Source organism: Dunckerocampus dactyliophorus, chromosome 14, assembly GCF_027744805.1.
Source record: "Dunckerocampus dactyliophorus isolate RoL2022-P2 chromosome 14, RoL_Ddac_1.1, whole genome shotgun sequence".
Classification (NCBI taxonomy): domain Eukaryota; kingdom Metazoa; phylum Chordata; class Actinopteri; order Syngnathiformes; family Syngnathidae; genus Dunckerocampus; species Dunckerocampus dactyliophorus.
Window position 1 is genome coordinate 8,146,886 of NC_072832.1, and position 14,294 is coordinate 8,161,179.

The following is a 14,294-nucleotide window of genomic DNA, read 5'->3' on the forward strand; positions in this document are numbered from 1 at the left end:
ACGTCAACTCAGTGTTTGTTGCATGCTGTTCAACTTATCGCGATTACTACCAATTCCTGGTTCACGTAGCTTGCCGAAAAATGTTAACCCTGAGCAACAACTAGTACAGAGTTCCCTCGTTTATCGCGGGGATAGGCTCCCAAAATAGCCTGCAATAAGTGAAATCCGTAGCCAACTTTGTTTTTTTACAATGATTATATATGTTTTAAGGCTGTAAAGCCCTTCGCCATACACTTTTTACGCTTTTCTCAGACAGGCAATAACATTTTGTCACATTTCTCCCTTAAACACTCAAAAAACCTTCGTTTGAATTTTAATGATAAACCTACAGGTCGGACACAAGAAATTATGAAGTCACTCACGTGTATTTCACTCCTGTGACCGTGGCTTTTCGTCCTGGTGCCGTTTCGCTGTCCTGTAGCGTTTTTGTATCCTTGTTAAAACAAATTGCTGCAGTACTCCTCCTGTTGCAGTCCTCCTCCTTCGAACCGAAGATTCATTTCCAAGCTAGCAAGCCAGCCATGACACAGGAAACAGGGCGGCACCAAGGAGATCGATTAACAATGGTCTACATCCAAACAGGACGCACAAAACAACGGGCGGTGCAGACAGACAACAGAGGGAAGAGAGAGAGAGAAAGAGACACTCAACTTCCCACAATGCAATTGTTCTTAAAGGGCCAGGCTTGGCTTGTAACAGCGTTCATACGCCGTAATAAAAAAGAGAAGCACTGAAAAAGTTCAGCGAAAGGTGGACCGCGATAGAGCAATGAAACACTGTTTACTTAAAGTTAATTTTATTAAGTATACTTCAGTATAAGTATAGCAAGTATACTAGAGAAAGTGTAAGTCTTTATTAATATACTGTACCTGGTCTTAGACTTTTGTTTATGCTTCTCAGTATAAGCCAAGTATACTTCACTGTCCTATTCTTAAGTACATGAAATATAGTTTATAAAAAGTCAACTTCAAGTGTACTTCCTCGGTTTTAATATAAAAGAAGTATACTCATAGTACACTTGAATAAACTTGTTTTTGTTAAGGGAAGTACACTCTGATGGGACATCTACGAATGGAATGGCTCACTTTGCAAAAAGAGGATTTAAATCGCTTTCACAAACGTGAAAAAACTGGTCCACCGTATTTGTTCTGTTTGCTAGCTAGCTAGCGGGTTACTTCCTGGTTTACAAGGGATGACATAATAAGACCGTGTCATTTTTCATTGTGAGGCCAGGCGAATGGTTTTATCATGACTGCAATGGGAAAAGAGCAAATAAATTCAGATTTAATTCACAACCGAAACATTGTAGACGGTCATATTTGTGTTTGCTTGCCCGTCCGTCTGTTAGCTAGCAGGCTACTTCCTCGTTTACAAGGGATGACAGGACTGTACCATATTTGATTCTGAGGTGCAGCGAATGAGTCCGTCATGACTAAAATGACAAAAATTTCAATTAAATGAATATTATATGAACAAAAACAGTGCAAAAGGGCATATTTGTGTGCTTCCTGTTTGACAAGGACGACATGAAGGTTTTGTGCCATATTTAAATGTAAATGAATTCCTCTATGTGTGTATGCAAATGTACACCCTGATTTAGAATGAGTCCATACGTTACTTTATGTAAATATTTAAAGTGTACGAGAGTGCACAGTCGAACTTTCCATGCCAAATGAGACGTACTGTATTGCCAAAGTTTAATTTTCTCTGACTGAATTACTGATGTTTGCCCAAGCACTTATGTAAGGTCGTTCTGAAATAAATAAGTATTCATGGATGATTCCGCACACAGATGAGGAATGGTGGACTCAAAGTGCAGGCCTGGCTTTTGTCCGCTGCCAAGAGCGTTCCCTGAGCGGCGGCGTTTGATGCATTTACATGCAGGCACACAATGGTACACTTCATTTTACGAACCGTGCTGCCTGTGCCAAACCCCGCTGCCACTTTAAATCATTTTTGAACACTGGAGCAACATAGTTTGCTGACTTTTTGCTCGTTCACTGAGAGAAACAGTTCAAGCAATCAATAGCAGAGTTTATTTTCTACTTCTGTCTGGGCTGTGGAAAAGACAGCCGTATTTCATGTTTGGAGAAAAAGGGCAGGAAAGGGCGTAGAGGAAGTGGAATGAAATGAGGGAAACATGTGCGGCCAAAATACAAGGAATGTGAAAACTTGGAAATAAAACAATTGGAGCAACAACATGGGACGAAATAAACAATGTGGGGGGGAAGAAAGGAGGGCTGTGAGGAGGTAGGGAACTGCTAGGTGGTGTCAAAGTGACCTTTGGACACTGGCACAGGTGTGGAGGTGTCATACTACGTGCCAGAACACATGCACGTGAAGGAACAAAACTTCAGTCTTCATATGAAAAAGAATAATTAATTATTCCGAAAATATTCATCCACAATGTATAACATGACACAGTTATTATTAGTATTGTTTTTTCTACGATATTACATCACAATTTGTAAATAAAGTGAATATTAATTCAAGGTGGGTGGTTCAGATAAAACAAATATTACTTTTGATTACTTTGGATTTTATTATGCCTCCTACGACCTTTAATGTTGATAAAAATATGAATAGCATTAAATATATTATATACACTCCTGATCAAAATCTATTGCTTAATCTATTGATTAAGTCTATAGAATTTGCATTGTACACATTTGGATCTTAATGAGGTTTTAAGTGAAGCTACAATATGCAAAAACAATATACAAAAACTTTTTCAAAATGCTTTTTGTCTCACTCCCACTTCCTGCTTTTGCATATTGTAGCTCTGCTTAAAACCTCATTAAGATCCAAATGTGCAAAATGCAAATTCTTAATTCTGGTCTCAAGATTTCGATGAGGAGTGTACTGTCTGCACTGAAGGAAGTCATTAGTAAGTACAGAAGACGTAACCATTTTGCACTGTTTTGGTTACATTTGCCGACCAAAAGCCTCGGTAAGCGTTAACTGTGTCCGACAAGGTCACCTGTTCTCTTCAATTTGTATATGGATGATCTTTCCAACAAAATCGAAAGTGTGTAAGATGGGATGCATGGTCGGAGATAGTGGAGTTAACCATTTGTGGTAGCATGTCGATGACCTTGTCGTTCTGTCTCCTTCCCGTGCTGGCTTACAGCAAGTGCTTAGGATCTGCTCAGCAGTTATGATCGCCAGAACCAAGGAGGATCAGAAGCAAGATTTTCCTCCATTTTCTACGGCTGATCAAGTGCTAAATGTGGTGAAGAAAGTAAAATATTTGGGTCGCGTTATTAGGAATGATTTACAGTATGTGATGCCGATGATGTTCAGCGCCAGTGCTGTAAACTGTATGCACAAGCCAACATGCTGGCACGCAAAATGATGTTAAAATACTCCACTCTATACAGCTCATTTGTGGTGCAGTTACAGCAAAGCCAAAATGAAAAAGCCTGAAGTGGCATTCAATGACACATTCAGAATCTTGCTGAAGCTCCCAAGATGCACACGTGCCAGTCGTAGGTTTGTGGCCGGCAATGTTGTTTCTTGGAAACATTGGAACAAATGCCTGCACTCTGTTTATTTTAATTACCTTGAACCACAATGAGGCAGCACAGTGGCCGAGTGGTTAGCATGTTGGCCACAGAGCCAGGAGATCGGGAAGACCTGGGTTTCAATCTCCGCTCGGGCATCGCTGTGTGGAGTTTGCATGTTCTCGCACGCACGCACCCACGGGGGAGAACATGCAAGCTCCACACAAAAATACCCGAGCGTAGATTGACACCCAGTTCTTCCTTTCTGCGGGTACTCCGGTTTCCTCCCACATTCCAAAAACATGCATGTTAGGTTCATTGGCGACTCTAAATTGTCCGTAGGTATGAATGTGAGTGTGAATGGTCGTTTGTCTATATGTGCCCTGTGATTGGCTGGCGACCAGTCCAAGGTGTACCCCGCCTCTCACCCAAAGTCAGCTGGGATAGGCTCCAGCACACCCCCACGATCCTAATGAGGATAAGCGGCAGAGAAGATGGATGGATGGAAGCACAATGATGATATCTATGTGTTGTGTTGATGTATGTGATACATTGGAATGTATCTTTTATATATGGATATGGACCTGTGTGCAATTAAGTTTAGTATTGTTATTATTATGGTTATGATTATTATTAATATTAAAACATGGATTATTTTGTTCACTTCTTTTACCCCAGTTTGCCAACTTGGAAGAAAGTGGGGTAATTAACAGTTTAAGAGCCAGATGTTTGATTCAGGATATGGAGGCAGAACACAGAATGATTTGGTCGGCGGGCACAATTTCTTCTCTCTTCCCGCTCGCTGTCATTAAACGTTTTGCCTTTTTAAAGCTTCCCAAACCACAAACAACCAAAGCGAAGCTTACCACTGGTGCGCGTGTTTCAGAGAGTCCATAGCAGCTTGAGAGGAAAAAAAAAACATCCACAAATCAATTCTGATCAATATGCAAATCATGTTTAATAACACATCAGGAGGAGAAATCACCACCAACACATGATCTTTTATACTTCAGGAAGACCATACAAGCTAATAGAAACAGTAGTAGTAGTACAGTAGTGTCCATTTTAACCTCCTGGTGGCTCCACGGTATGACTTGCTAACTGTCAATTCCAAAGATAACCATAAGTGGGAATGTCCATACATCCTGTACATACTAATAATACACCATCACTTGGCACACAGGCTTTATCACATAGAGGTTAATGGAGAGTGCGATAGAGGTTCTCTGCTGCTTTATAACATATTCACGTCCCAATAAATCTTCACTCCCTGTGCTTGTCTTCATTAATCAGACGTCAGTGTGCTGAAAACAACCGGCTACATATCAGCACAGTGCATACAGTATATCTCTTCACACAGTCAGTGGAATAGTTCCCAAAGCTCTCGTTTGGTTTTGCTACAGAAGACTTGCAATCTTCCTTCATGTTAATCTGTAATCTAAATAGTGACCTCCGCTCTACTTGATGCCCAGTCGAGTAAATGCCGTTTTTTCCCCCCCACTCGAGGAGAAATATCACAGGGAGTGTAGTATTCTTACTGTGACTGGTGGTAAACCCCGTTACCGCCGCGCACACCACCTGCCGAGCACACGTGGCCTCTGTAAAGCTGTTTAAGGCGGAGTAAATAGGTATTGTGTGGGATCTATATTATAAATGAAGCACCAAATGCAAAAACAAGGACTTTTTTTGGGCGAGGAAAAAGTCTGAAAGAGACAAGTCGTCTTCTCGTCAGGGTCTAGAGGTTTCTACATGTGGCTTACACATGACCTGGAGAGAGTGTCGTAAAGTTTGTTAGCAAGTCAGCGGAAACTAGACGACTAAAAGTTATGATGTTAATTTGAAGGGAAAAGCAGTCTTCAAACTGTTGGGCAATTAAGAAATATTACATCTGTTTTCATTGCAATCTGCCGTTTGTTATTTCACTTAAAACACAATGTTAAAATACATTTGGACTTAGATTAAGTCTTAAATTATTTTTTTTTTCCCAAAAACGAGTCTTGAAAAAGAGGGGTGGTCTTATATTCCGGGTCGTCTTACATCCGAGTCGATTCAATATTTTTACAGTATTTTTTCATAACAAATTATGAATTGTCATTCATATTATTATTATTACACGATTATGATATAAATCAATACCTTTCTGATAATCTCAAATCATAAATCAAGACCTCCGGCCACTATCTGAGAAAATACAGTATGTTTTTTTTCATATTTACATATTCTGGTATGTCATGTACAAAATAAAATCCATGAAAAATATGTATTTTTTGAGGTAATATGAAAAATAAGCCATGTCTCTCTTCACATACATGACACATGCATGGGAAAAGTGATATTTTATAGTTTCCCACAAAGTGAACAAACGTCTTTTTCAAAATGTACATATTTCCCGCTCAGAAATGCGCATACGACAAATGCGTCGGGGACAAATATTCAGTGGTGAGCGTATGAAAACGAGTACAAATCACAATCATCATTTCCAATCAAGTATTCTCTGTTTATACACTCCATGACAAGCATGTGCAGCATCGTTTATTTGGTATACGCTGCTTTCTATTTGTTATATACATTGTCCAAGAAGCCTGTTTGTAGCCTCGTAGCAGTGAAGAGTCTTTTTAACTCGGTCCATCAGCACCAGGTTGGGTACCATCCACTGGGATGAAACATGAAGGCATGAAAAGCTCAGGAGGACGCACGACTCAACCGCGTAGCTTCATCTTCGGCGTCCAGGTGTTTTATTTTACTCATCCACCGAGGCTGCAGTACAACGCAAGCAACAGTTCCACGGGGAACATTTGGTTTTATCTTTAAAGTCAAACTACCAAAGTTAAAAGTTGAATATGTCACCGCCGGTTCCCTAGAGGGTGCTACAGCTGTGTATAACACACTAACTGTCAGCTCCAGTAAATCAACAAGCAACGGGTAGTTTATACGTGTTTAATGTGATATTTTAGATTAGGAATGTCAAAATTTGCCTGACATTTCTCATAAATCAGTGTATTTATTTTTGCTTGATTGCACATGAGATAACACCGTGACTCTCTCTCTCTCACGCACACGCACGCACACGCACGCACGCACACAACTAAGCAAACAAGCACTGAATGGGAGCCTCAGAGAATACTGTGGCCAGGTCGAGACAGTGTCTGCCAATTGTGTGTGTGCAGGAATGCATGACGGTTCACTACAGCTGTGTGCTTATTCGTGAGTGTGCACGTCCTTATTCCAGTGTGTATCGCTGAGAATATTTGGAATTTTTCTGTTTGCGTGGGAGTGATTTGCAGCTGCGGTTCGGACATTTCGACATCGTCCATTAGTGTACATGTGAGGGGTATAAATAATCCAAAAGTCCCCTCTGCTAAATACATTAAAAGAATGACCCTCGCAGTGCTACAGCGGGCCCAGTCGGACCTGATTAAGACGGTGTGTGGTAGTTTTCCTGTTGCATGATTGAATTGCTGCCCTCTTCAGTGAATTAACACTCACTGATCACGTATAAACCTCCTGAATCAGCAGCTGACTCATGGGAAATAAAAGGATTAGTCACGGGAGTATGTACGGTGTTACTGTCGTATTTATCAAGCGTGCGCTCCTCCCGTTTCCCGAGGTGGTATGTTGTTATGTCTCAGCGTGGAGTGTTCCTTCATCATGTCTCAGAAGCGGGTGCTCTCGTGTTTCAGCATGCGGATGTTGGTGAGCGTGCCGCTTCCCCCGTGGTGCATGTACCCGTAAGCCTGGCGCTGGCCCTCCAGTCATCGAGCGCTTCCCCCTGCAGACGAAACGCTGCTGGTGGGGCTGGAGCTGCCCGAGCCTCGGTCCTCAAACAGGCTGATCTCCAGCTGGGGCACACAATAGAGGTTAAGGAGGGAATTCACAGCCCCCGTGTGGGAATAGTAATAATGACTAGGTGAACCCTTGGTGAGCACAAACGAGCCGGTATGCCGAATTTATTCAAAAGTGGTGGCAACATAAAAGGCAACGAAACTAACTTGCCTAACGCAATCTTATTCAGCCGACCCAGTTTTCCCATCTGGGGAAAAAAAAAAAACTACGCATGCAGAGCCTTCATCCCGACAGTCAACACTCACTGAGACATTTGGTCGGCAAAGTAAATACAAACGGAGCGGCGCACAATGATGCGTTCACAGAAAGTCACTGCCAAAGACGTGTTGCTGTTGAATACAGTTGAAAAGCCAGCGTTTCAAGAAATGCTGCAAACGTTTTGTAGACAATAGGAATTGCAAATACATGTGACAAATGGCAATTCCACAAATTCACAGAATTAAAGGTGACATATTAAAGGAAATATTGCATTATTATGATATTATTATGATTTATTAGTATGTTTTCATGACAGTGGTTTATTTGTCTCAAAGAATGTTGACAATAATATCATTTAGTGTCAATTTGTGGGAAAATAAGCAGTTTAAAAGCAACTGCATTGTTTTGTGACACGGTTGTTCGTCCAGTCATATTTTTTCATTGTGCTTTTCTTAAAATTAACTCACTGACTGCCAGGCATGTTCAGAGCAGAGAGCTCCGTACTGCCAGAGTTTTTGGGCATTTTTGCTGAACTTTCGAGACCCACAGAATACTGAGTTTTAGGACTACATAAACATTGAAAGTATCTCAAGAAACTTGAGACTCTCTTCTTGCATTAGAAAAAAAAGTTAGTTTCTAACCTTTTTGGGTCTTTAGATATTGGCGGTAGAACATAGGGTCGTTTCGGAAAAAACACCTGATTTGGCCAAAAAACAGAGAAAACGAGCTTTTTCTGCAGAGAAGCAAACCCAAGCAGAGTGACGGTGGGGTCTGCTGGAGGTGGGGATGAATGCCTGCTGTTGACCGATCAAGACGGCAGCCACTCGTCTGAAGAATCAGGGTCGGGTTCTGAGTGACCCGACTCTGAACTGCTTCCGGTGTCAGGCTCCGATGTTGCGCCACATGGCTCAGCAACGCTAACCACTAGCTTGTTGCTTCGGCTGCCATTGTCAACTGCATTTGTGTCTACGTCACCTACATCACCACGTCACCTCTATCTTTCGTGATCACGTCACGACTAAAGGCAGGTCCACCGCCAGACAAGCTCTGTGACAGCGTTAGCTGCCTGTATTTTTTGTCTCTGCTCGATTTCTGCATGTGTTTCGCCATTTTCCTCTCTCAACCCACAATCTGTCTTCTTCATAGACAATCTGTCGCTGCCAGTTGAAGGAAAAGGGAACTGTTGCCCCCTACTGGGACAGAAGCACATTTCCTACAAGTCAGACATTCACACACAAGATGAATAAGACTTTGATCTGTAGCTGCCATGAAAAAAAAAGCAAAAGGCGTCAATACAGTAGACGTCTTCGGCAGTCAACGTTACTTTTTGAAAAGACGTCAATAGACGTCTTGGGCTGTGAAAGAGTTTGTGTTAAAATCGCACATTGTCTCGTGGACCCAATCTCGCTAGGCTCGCCGCACGGTGGCCTAGTGGTTAGCATGTCGGCCACAGAGTCAGGAGATCGGGAAGATCTAGGTTCGAATCTCCGTTGGGCATCTCCGTATCGCCGCGGGTGTCTCCGGTCGCTTGGCGTAGCGAAGGGGTGTGTGGCTAACAGCTGCTCCCGAGTGTAAACATGGAGCCGTGAATGAATGCGTCTCTCGCAACAAGCAGCCTACAACGAAACAAGATGAACACCTATAGCTGCACGCTTGCTTAAGGAGTCGGCATGGCACAAAAAAACAATAAGCAAGTACAAATAAAGCACTAAAACGCAGCGGAAAATACGGACCTGCTGTAACTAGCTTAGAGTTTCTCCGCCCATGACTTGGCAGCTACTTGGGCAAAGAGCTGCCACTTTCTCGCCAGCGATCACACGTAGCCACTATCATATCAAAGCTCATTAAGAGCTCAGAAGAGCCGCAGTTAGGCTCCAGCTCACCCAAATGAGGACAAGCGGTATAGAAAATGGATGGATGGCCGAAGAACATACAAATAGGGTTTTAAGTGCACCATAATTCTTGATTCTGTGGGTATTTTGTATTATCTGTTTTAATCTGTGAAAAAAAATAATGTTAACCATTTTGAAGGTCAACGGTCGGATTGGTAAGCACACGTTTCCTTGTCAAAATGTTCAACCTGTTCTTCTGGAGTTATTTCTCCCTATTGATTTTGAACGAATCATTACATGTTTCTTCCGTCAGTGTTTAAGGCTGCGCAACTTTCGAATTCATTTGCTTCAGTCTCCAAAGTGTGAAGGGTTCTTGCACAACACATATGCCAGCCCTCATGGAAATTGGATGTTTATTGTGCGGACTAAACGAGCAGGCAAAGGCTCCTGTGTGATGGAGGCTACCTTAACAGGCGTAGCGGTCTTGCATGGTGCGCTACTCACACAGAAGATACCGAAAGAATTTCCATACATATGGAATGATAAAGCAGCAAGATACAGCACACACGACCCTGCTGGCTACCTGCTTTTTTCCAGCCCTGTTTCTCATAATGACACTTGCTATTGAACCTCCCTGAGGCACTTTAAGTGCCTTTTCAAGGGCGGCCTCATGGTCATTTATAAGAAAGAGGAAGGCGAAGATGTAAGGGTGTGTGTGGAATTTTCAAGGCTTCTAACCACAATGGCTTCCATGACCTTTAAGCCACTTCTTCTCAGTTAACACTCCATCCAGTAGAGTTGTGGCTTCATCCTTCACCTGCGATATACTGTATGTTGTTGTGCGGTTAAGTGGAAGGATGACGAGGAGGCAGCGGGTGCGCAAAGGATACAACTCTCATTCCCCTCTCGATGGGGTCGGTGAGCAGCAGACCTCGAGGACCGTAGATTTTCTCGTTCTGCTCCTGGATGTAACTGGTTATCTTCCTCAGAACCTGTAATTAAACACAGGCAGAGATGTGTTAGCGAACATGATAGAAGTCTTAATGAAGAACATGTGCAGTATTTGAATGCAGTGTACAGCTTGTATCACAGTGTAGGTTTACTATCCACTGAAAATGACTCAACACAGAGCCATTAGTGGCTACACAGCTGGCAACGTATCAACATAATTGTCTGGCGGTGGTGGTAGCGTCATGGTCTGGGGCTGCATGAGTGCTGCCAGCAATGGTGAGCTGCGGTTCATTGTGTGAATGCGTTAAAATTCTGTGCCGTTTTTCATCCGTGTATTACTTGTAATATTCCACCATTTTTTCCTGTCTTGACTCCTCTCTCATTTTTCAACCGTTTCAAACCATTCAAGCATCAAATCATTCAGCGCGTTCAGGAATAATGTGCTATCTAATCATATTTTTCAAAGAATTCCCAGATTTTCCAAAAATCAAAAAAGTCCTCTAAATTTTTCCCATTGAAAATGAATGGGTCATTTTTCAACCTTGCACCATTCACACGTTTCTCAACCGATTCAAACCAGTCCACCATGAAAACATTCCACACATCCAGGGCTACAAATGAACAATTTTCCACATTCAAACTTTTCCTGACATTCCTGCTTTTCCTTTGATCTTAATTACTCTAACTACTTCAACATTTCTCCGCCAATTCTAACAATTCCAACATCAAAGTGTTCAGTGCAATCCAAACATCAATGGTACCTATTTTTCACATTTAAAAAATTCACATTTTTCCCCAAATTCCCACTTTTCCAGAATTACCCCAATTACCTCTTAAGGTATGCGACTACAACTTCTACATTTCTCAACCGATTCACCTCATTCCAACATCAACTCATTCAACTAAGTCTACAAGTCTGTTTTGGTGCTACAAGCACCAAAATTCTCACTTTTCCCGACATGCCCATTTTTCTGGAACGCTGAATGCCTTTGATCTAGACCGTGCAATGTCAGTAGACATCGTATCTGAATGCTGAAAAGCTGAAGCAAAACTGAAATGCTTTGAAAGTGTCCAAAAATCTAAATTTAGACTGAATGTAGGAGCTGTTTGGAAGCTGAAGCTTGACTGAAATGCTGTGGAAATATGCTAAACCGTAGAATGAAAGTAGTTAGGTAGTTTTAGCTCAATGCTGGAATTGAACTGACACGCTGGGTTTGGAACTAAGCACTTTTTCTGATGACCTACACAACCTTTACAAACTCCTTTGTTATCATGCATAATGTTGCGTTATGCTGTATAACGCAATAAATTAAGTAAATTTCCCCGCTGTGGGATAAATAAAGTACATACAAATGCGTGCCGACTAAAAATTAGGCACAATAAGAAGAATTGTTCGGTGCACGCTACTACTACCCCGATTCTGCTGAGGCTTGAGAAGTTGCATGGCTCATTTTGTAAAATACCTGCTTTCCAACCCAGTGATGACCGGTTCAAGTCCATTGTTGAGCTCCAAGCTGCTCTTACCATCCTTCCATGTGTTAGCATATTTCCACAGCATTTCAGTCCAGCTTTAGTTTCCAAACAGCTTCTATATTCATTCTACATTTAGGTTTTGCACATTTTCAAAGCATTTCAGTTTTGCTTCAGCTTTTCAGCATTCACACACAACATCTACTGACATTGCTAACGACATTGTCATCTAGTTAATAATAAATTCCTAGTCATTGAAGAGGGGTGGAGGAGGATCGATTACTTGCGCTAAATGATGACACTTTGGTCACAATTTGGACACGTTTACTGTGAGGTGTCCCGTGTTGCCAGCCATGCGGACAATAATGGCTGTGTGTTGACTTCTTTTCAGTGGATAGTAAAACCATACTGCTGTACAAGCTGTACACTGACTACTCTAGAGAAAATCTAATAAAGTGGTTACTGAAATGTGAGGAGTGCGCTCCCTTTTCTGAGATAATGTAGCAACAAGTATAGCATTTACTTTTTTATGGGTAAGTGGCTATTTGTGCCTCATTTTGGTGCTAAATGAACGCAGACTCAGCCACCTGCAACAAGTGCTTGAAGGTGATATTGTGCAAGTAAAGTCCTCGACTGGGGAACACAGAGTCTGACGCTCTCTATCTATTCCTCAACAGTAGTGGCCAATTCCAAACCAGACACATGTCGCCATACGGCTATGTAGCGCTGTCCACAGCAGCAGCACTTCCTCATTATCAAGCAATCACTGTCACAGGTGAGGCGCATTCACAAACAGAGGAATTGTGAACATCACAGGTATGTCAGTTTTTGGTTTTTTTGCACATTCCCTGTGTTCTTGCTGCTGATTTTGCTGTGATAATTATTATATTATCTGTTTTGGACTTTATTTCATATTGATGACTTGGTTATTATTTTATTTATTTTACTTAAGCATTCATGTTACTATTATGGTCAATTTGCATGTGACAAAATTCCATTCAAATAAAAAGGCACTGATTTGGCCAAAATGTATATGTTTTCCTTTTTAAAACAGAGGTGTCATGATTTGCATTCCTGCAGAGGAATCTGCTCTCCTGCTCTGCTAATGAGCGCAGCTGCCGCCAATCAGTAATCAAGCCCTTCTTAAGCACTGCTGCCTGGTCAGTCCGTACCTGATTGTTGTTGCACCTTCACCAGTGTTGCTTGTATTTCTCTTTTTGCCATGTTTCGCTGCTGCCAACTATTACCCTGTTGAGCATTTCCAGTCTACTTTGTCTGGTTTCCCGGTGACCTTTTGTCACCGGCGTCTTCTGTTGTACTTTGTCTTTTCTCCTGTGTATTATTAAACACGTTGTTTTACACCATCCTGCCTTTGGCTCTGGGCTCCACCACACCTAGCACCCGTGCCAGTGGTCATAACAAGAGGCGGGGTACACTCTGGATTGGTCGCCAGGCAATTGCAGAGCACGTAGACACACAACCACTACAAACGTAAAATAAATTAGCATTAAATGAGCCTGTTGAATCCATTATGTTCTAAACGGAACAGATGCTTTGTTCGTAATTTATTGAGCTCTAAGTGAGTTGAATTAGCAGAATTACTGAAAATGACATTTCCACCATTTGACAGTGTTTGTTCAGTTTTTTTTGTTTGTTGTTACACCGGTAGTGGAGCTGTATCCCAAATTCTGTCTTTGCAAATATAATAATGTTCACTGTCATAGAGGTGCTCATTTAATAATATGTTTATTGTTATTGCTTATTGTGATGGGAGTGTAGAACTGCAGGTCTGTTTTGCCAGTTATTTTGTATTGATGGAGGTGTTTTTAATATTGTGCCCCTCTCATGGAAGTAAGGCAACCCAGCCCCCAGTCTGACGCCACTGAAAAATGTAATCTGAAGAATAAAGTGATGGAAATGGAAACGGATGATCACTTATTTGACAGTGCCACTGATAAAGGTAAAATACAGTTTGTACATCTTAAATACATATAATTACAGTTTTTCCAGTTCTTTAACGAACTAAATGAGAGAAGCAGTGAAGCTGAGCTAAAGCAAGCTTGCATCAACACACGGGACAGCAGAGCAGCACAAATCCTGTGCCATGTCCGCAGGATCCTGCTGACTGATGGTCAGTCATGCTTAAAGGACAGCTATTAGATTTAAGTGGCATCATTAGAGCAGCTTATTGAGCATGGGTTATGCCTCTGTGGACAACATCAATGCTGATATGCCACGCATCCCCTCGAAGCAGCCTAAGCGTGTCTGACAGCTGAACCACGCAGTCCACTGGGCCTCGCCATCACAAAGAAAGCTGTCACCGCCGTTGAAAAGGGAGGCAGCAGTCATTTGCACATCTGCGTACTGAAGACAAACAATGACTAAACATGTAGGGATTTAACTCAGTAACCTATGCCAACGACAGTTTTTTTCCGGTGAAAATTTTGTATACATTTCTTGTATTGGATCTCATTAACAATGTGTACCAATGAGTGTA

At 41.9% G+C, this 14,294-nt stretch overlaps 2 protein-coding genes across 6 annotated transcripts in view; one reads left to right on the forward strand and one right to left on the reverse strand.

Annotated features, from left to right (window-relative positions):
- Nucleotides 1-13,259, forward strand: part of crtac1b (cartilage acidic protein 1b) — a 57,109-nt gene extending 43,850 nt beyond the window's left edge. Inside the window, exons 15-16 of one of the 2 annotated variants that reach the window (XR_008573721.1) lie at nucleotides 12,475-12,613; nucleotides 12,852-13,259. Coding sequence is in view for 1 of the 2 variants with exons in the window: in XM_054799342.1 (XP_054655317.1) it covers nucleotides 3,131-3,141 (11 nt within the window). In the remaining variant the exon portion in view is untranslated. Of the gene's footprint in view, nucleotides 1-3,130; nucleotides 3,722-12,474; nucleotides 12,614-12,851 lie in introns of those variants that run through there. The other variant, XM_054799342.1, reaches the window with a different exon arrangement.
- The window catches only part of golga7bb (golgin A7 family, member Bb), a 33,467-nt gene that overhangs the window by 10,602 nt on the left and 8,571 nt on the right, over nucleotides 1-14,294 (reverse strand). For 2 of the 4 annotated variants that reach the window (XM_054799351.1, XM_054799353.1), the window contains exons 4-5: nucleotides 10,267-10,368; nucleotides 4,443-7,342 (exon numbers count right to left, since the gene is read on the reverse strand). In XM_054799351.1, coding sequence (XP_054655326.1) covers nucleotides 7,256-7,342; nucleotides 10,267-10,368 — 189 coding nt within the window. In that variant the 3' untranslated portion in view covers nucleotides 4,443-7,255. Of the gene's footprint in view, nucleotides 1-362; nucleotides 569-4,369; nucleotides 4,404-4,442; nucleotides 7,343-10,266; nucleotides 10,369-14,294 lie in introns of those variants that run through there. The other 2 variants (XR_008573724.1, XR_008573725.1) reach the window with 2 other exon arrangements.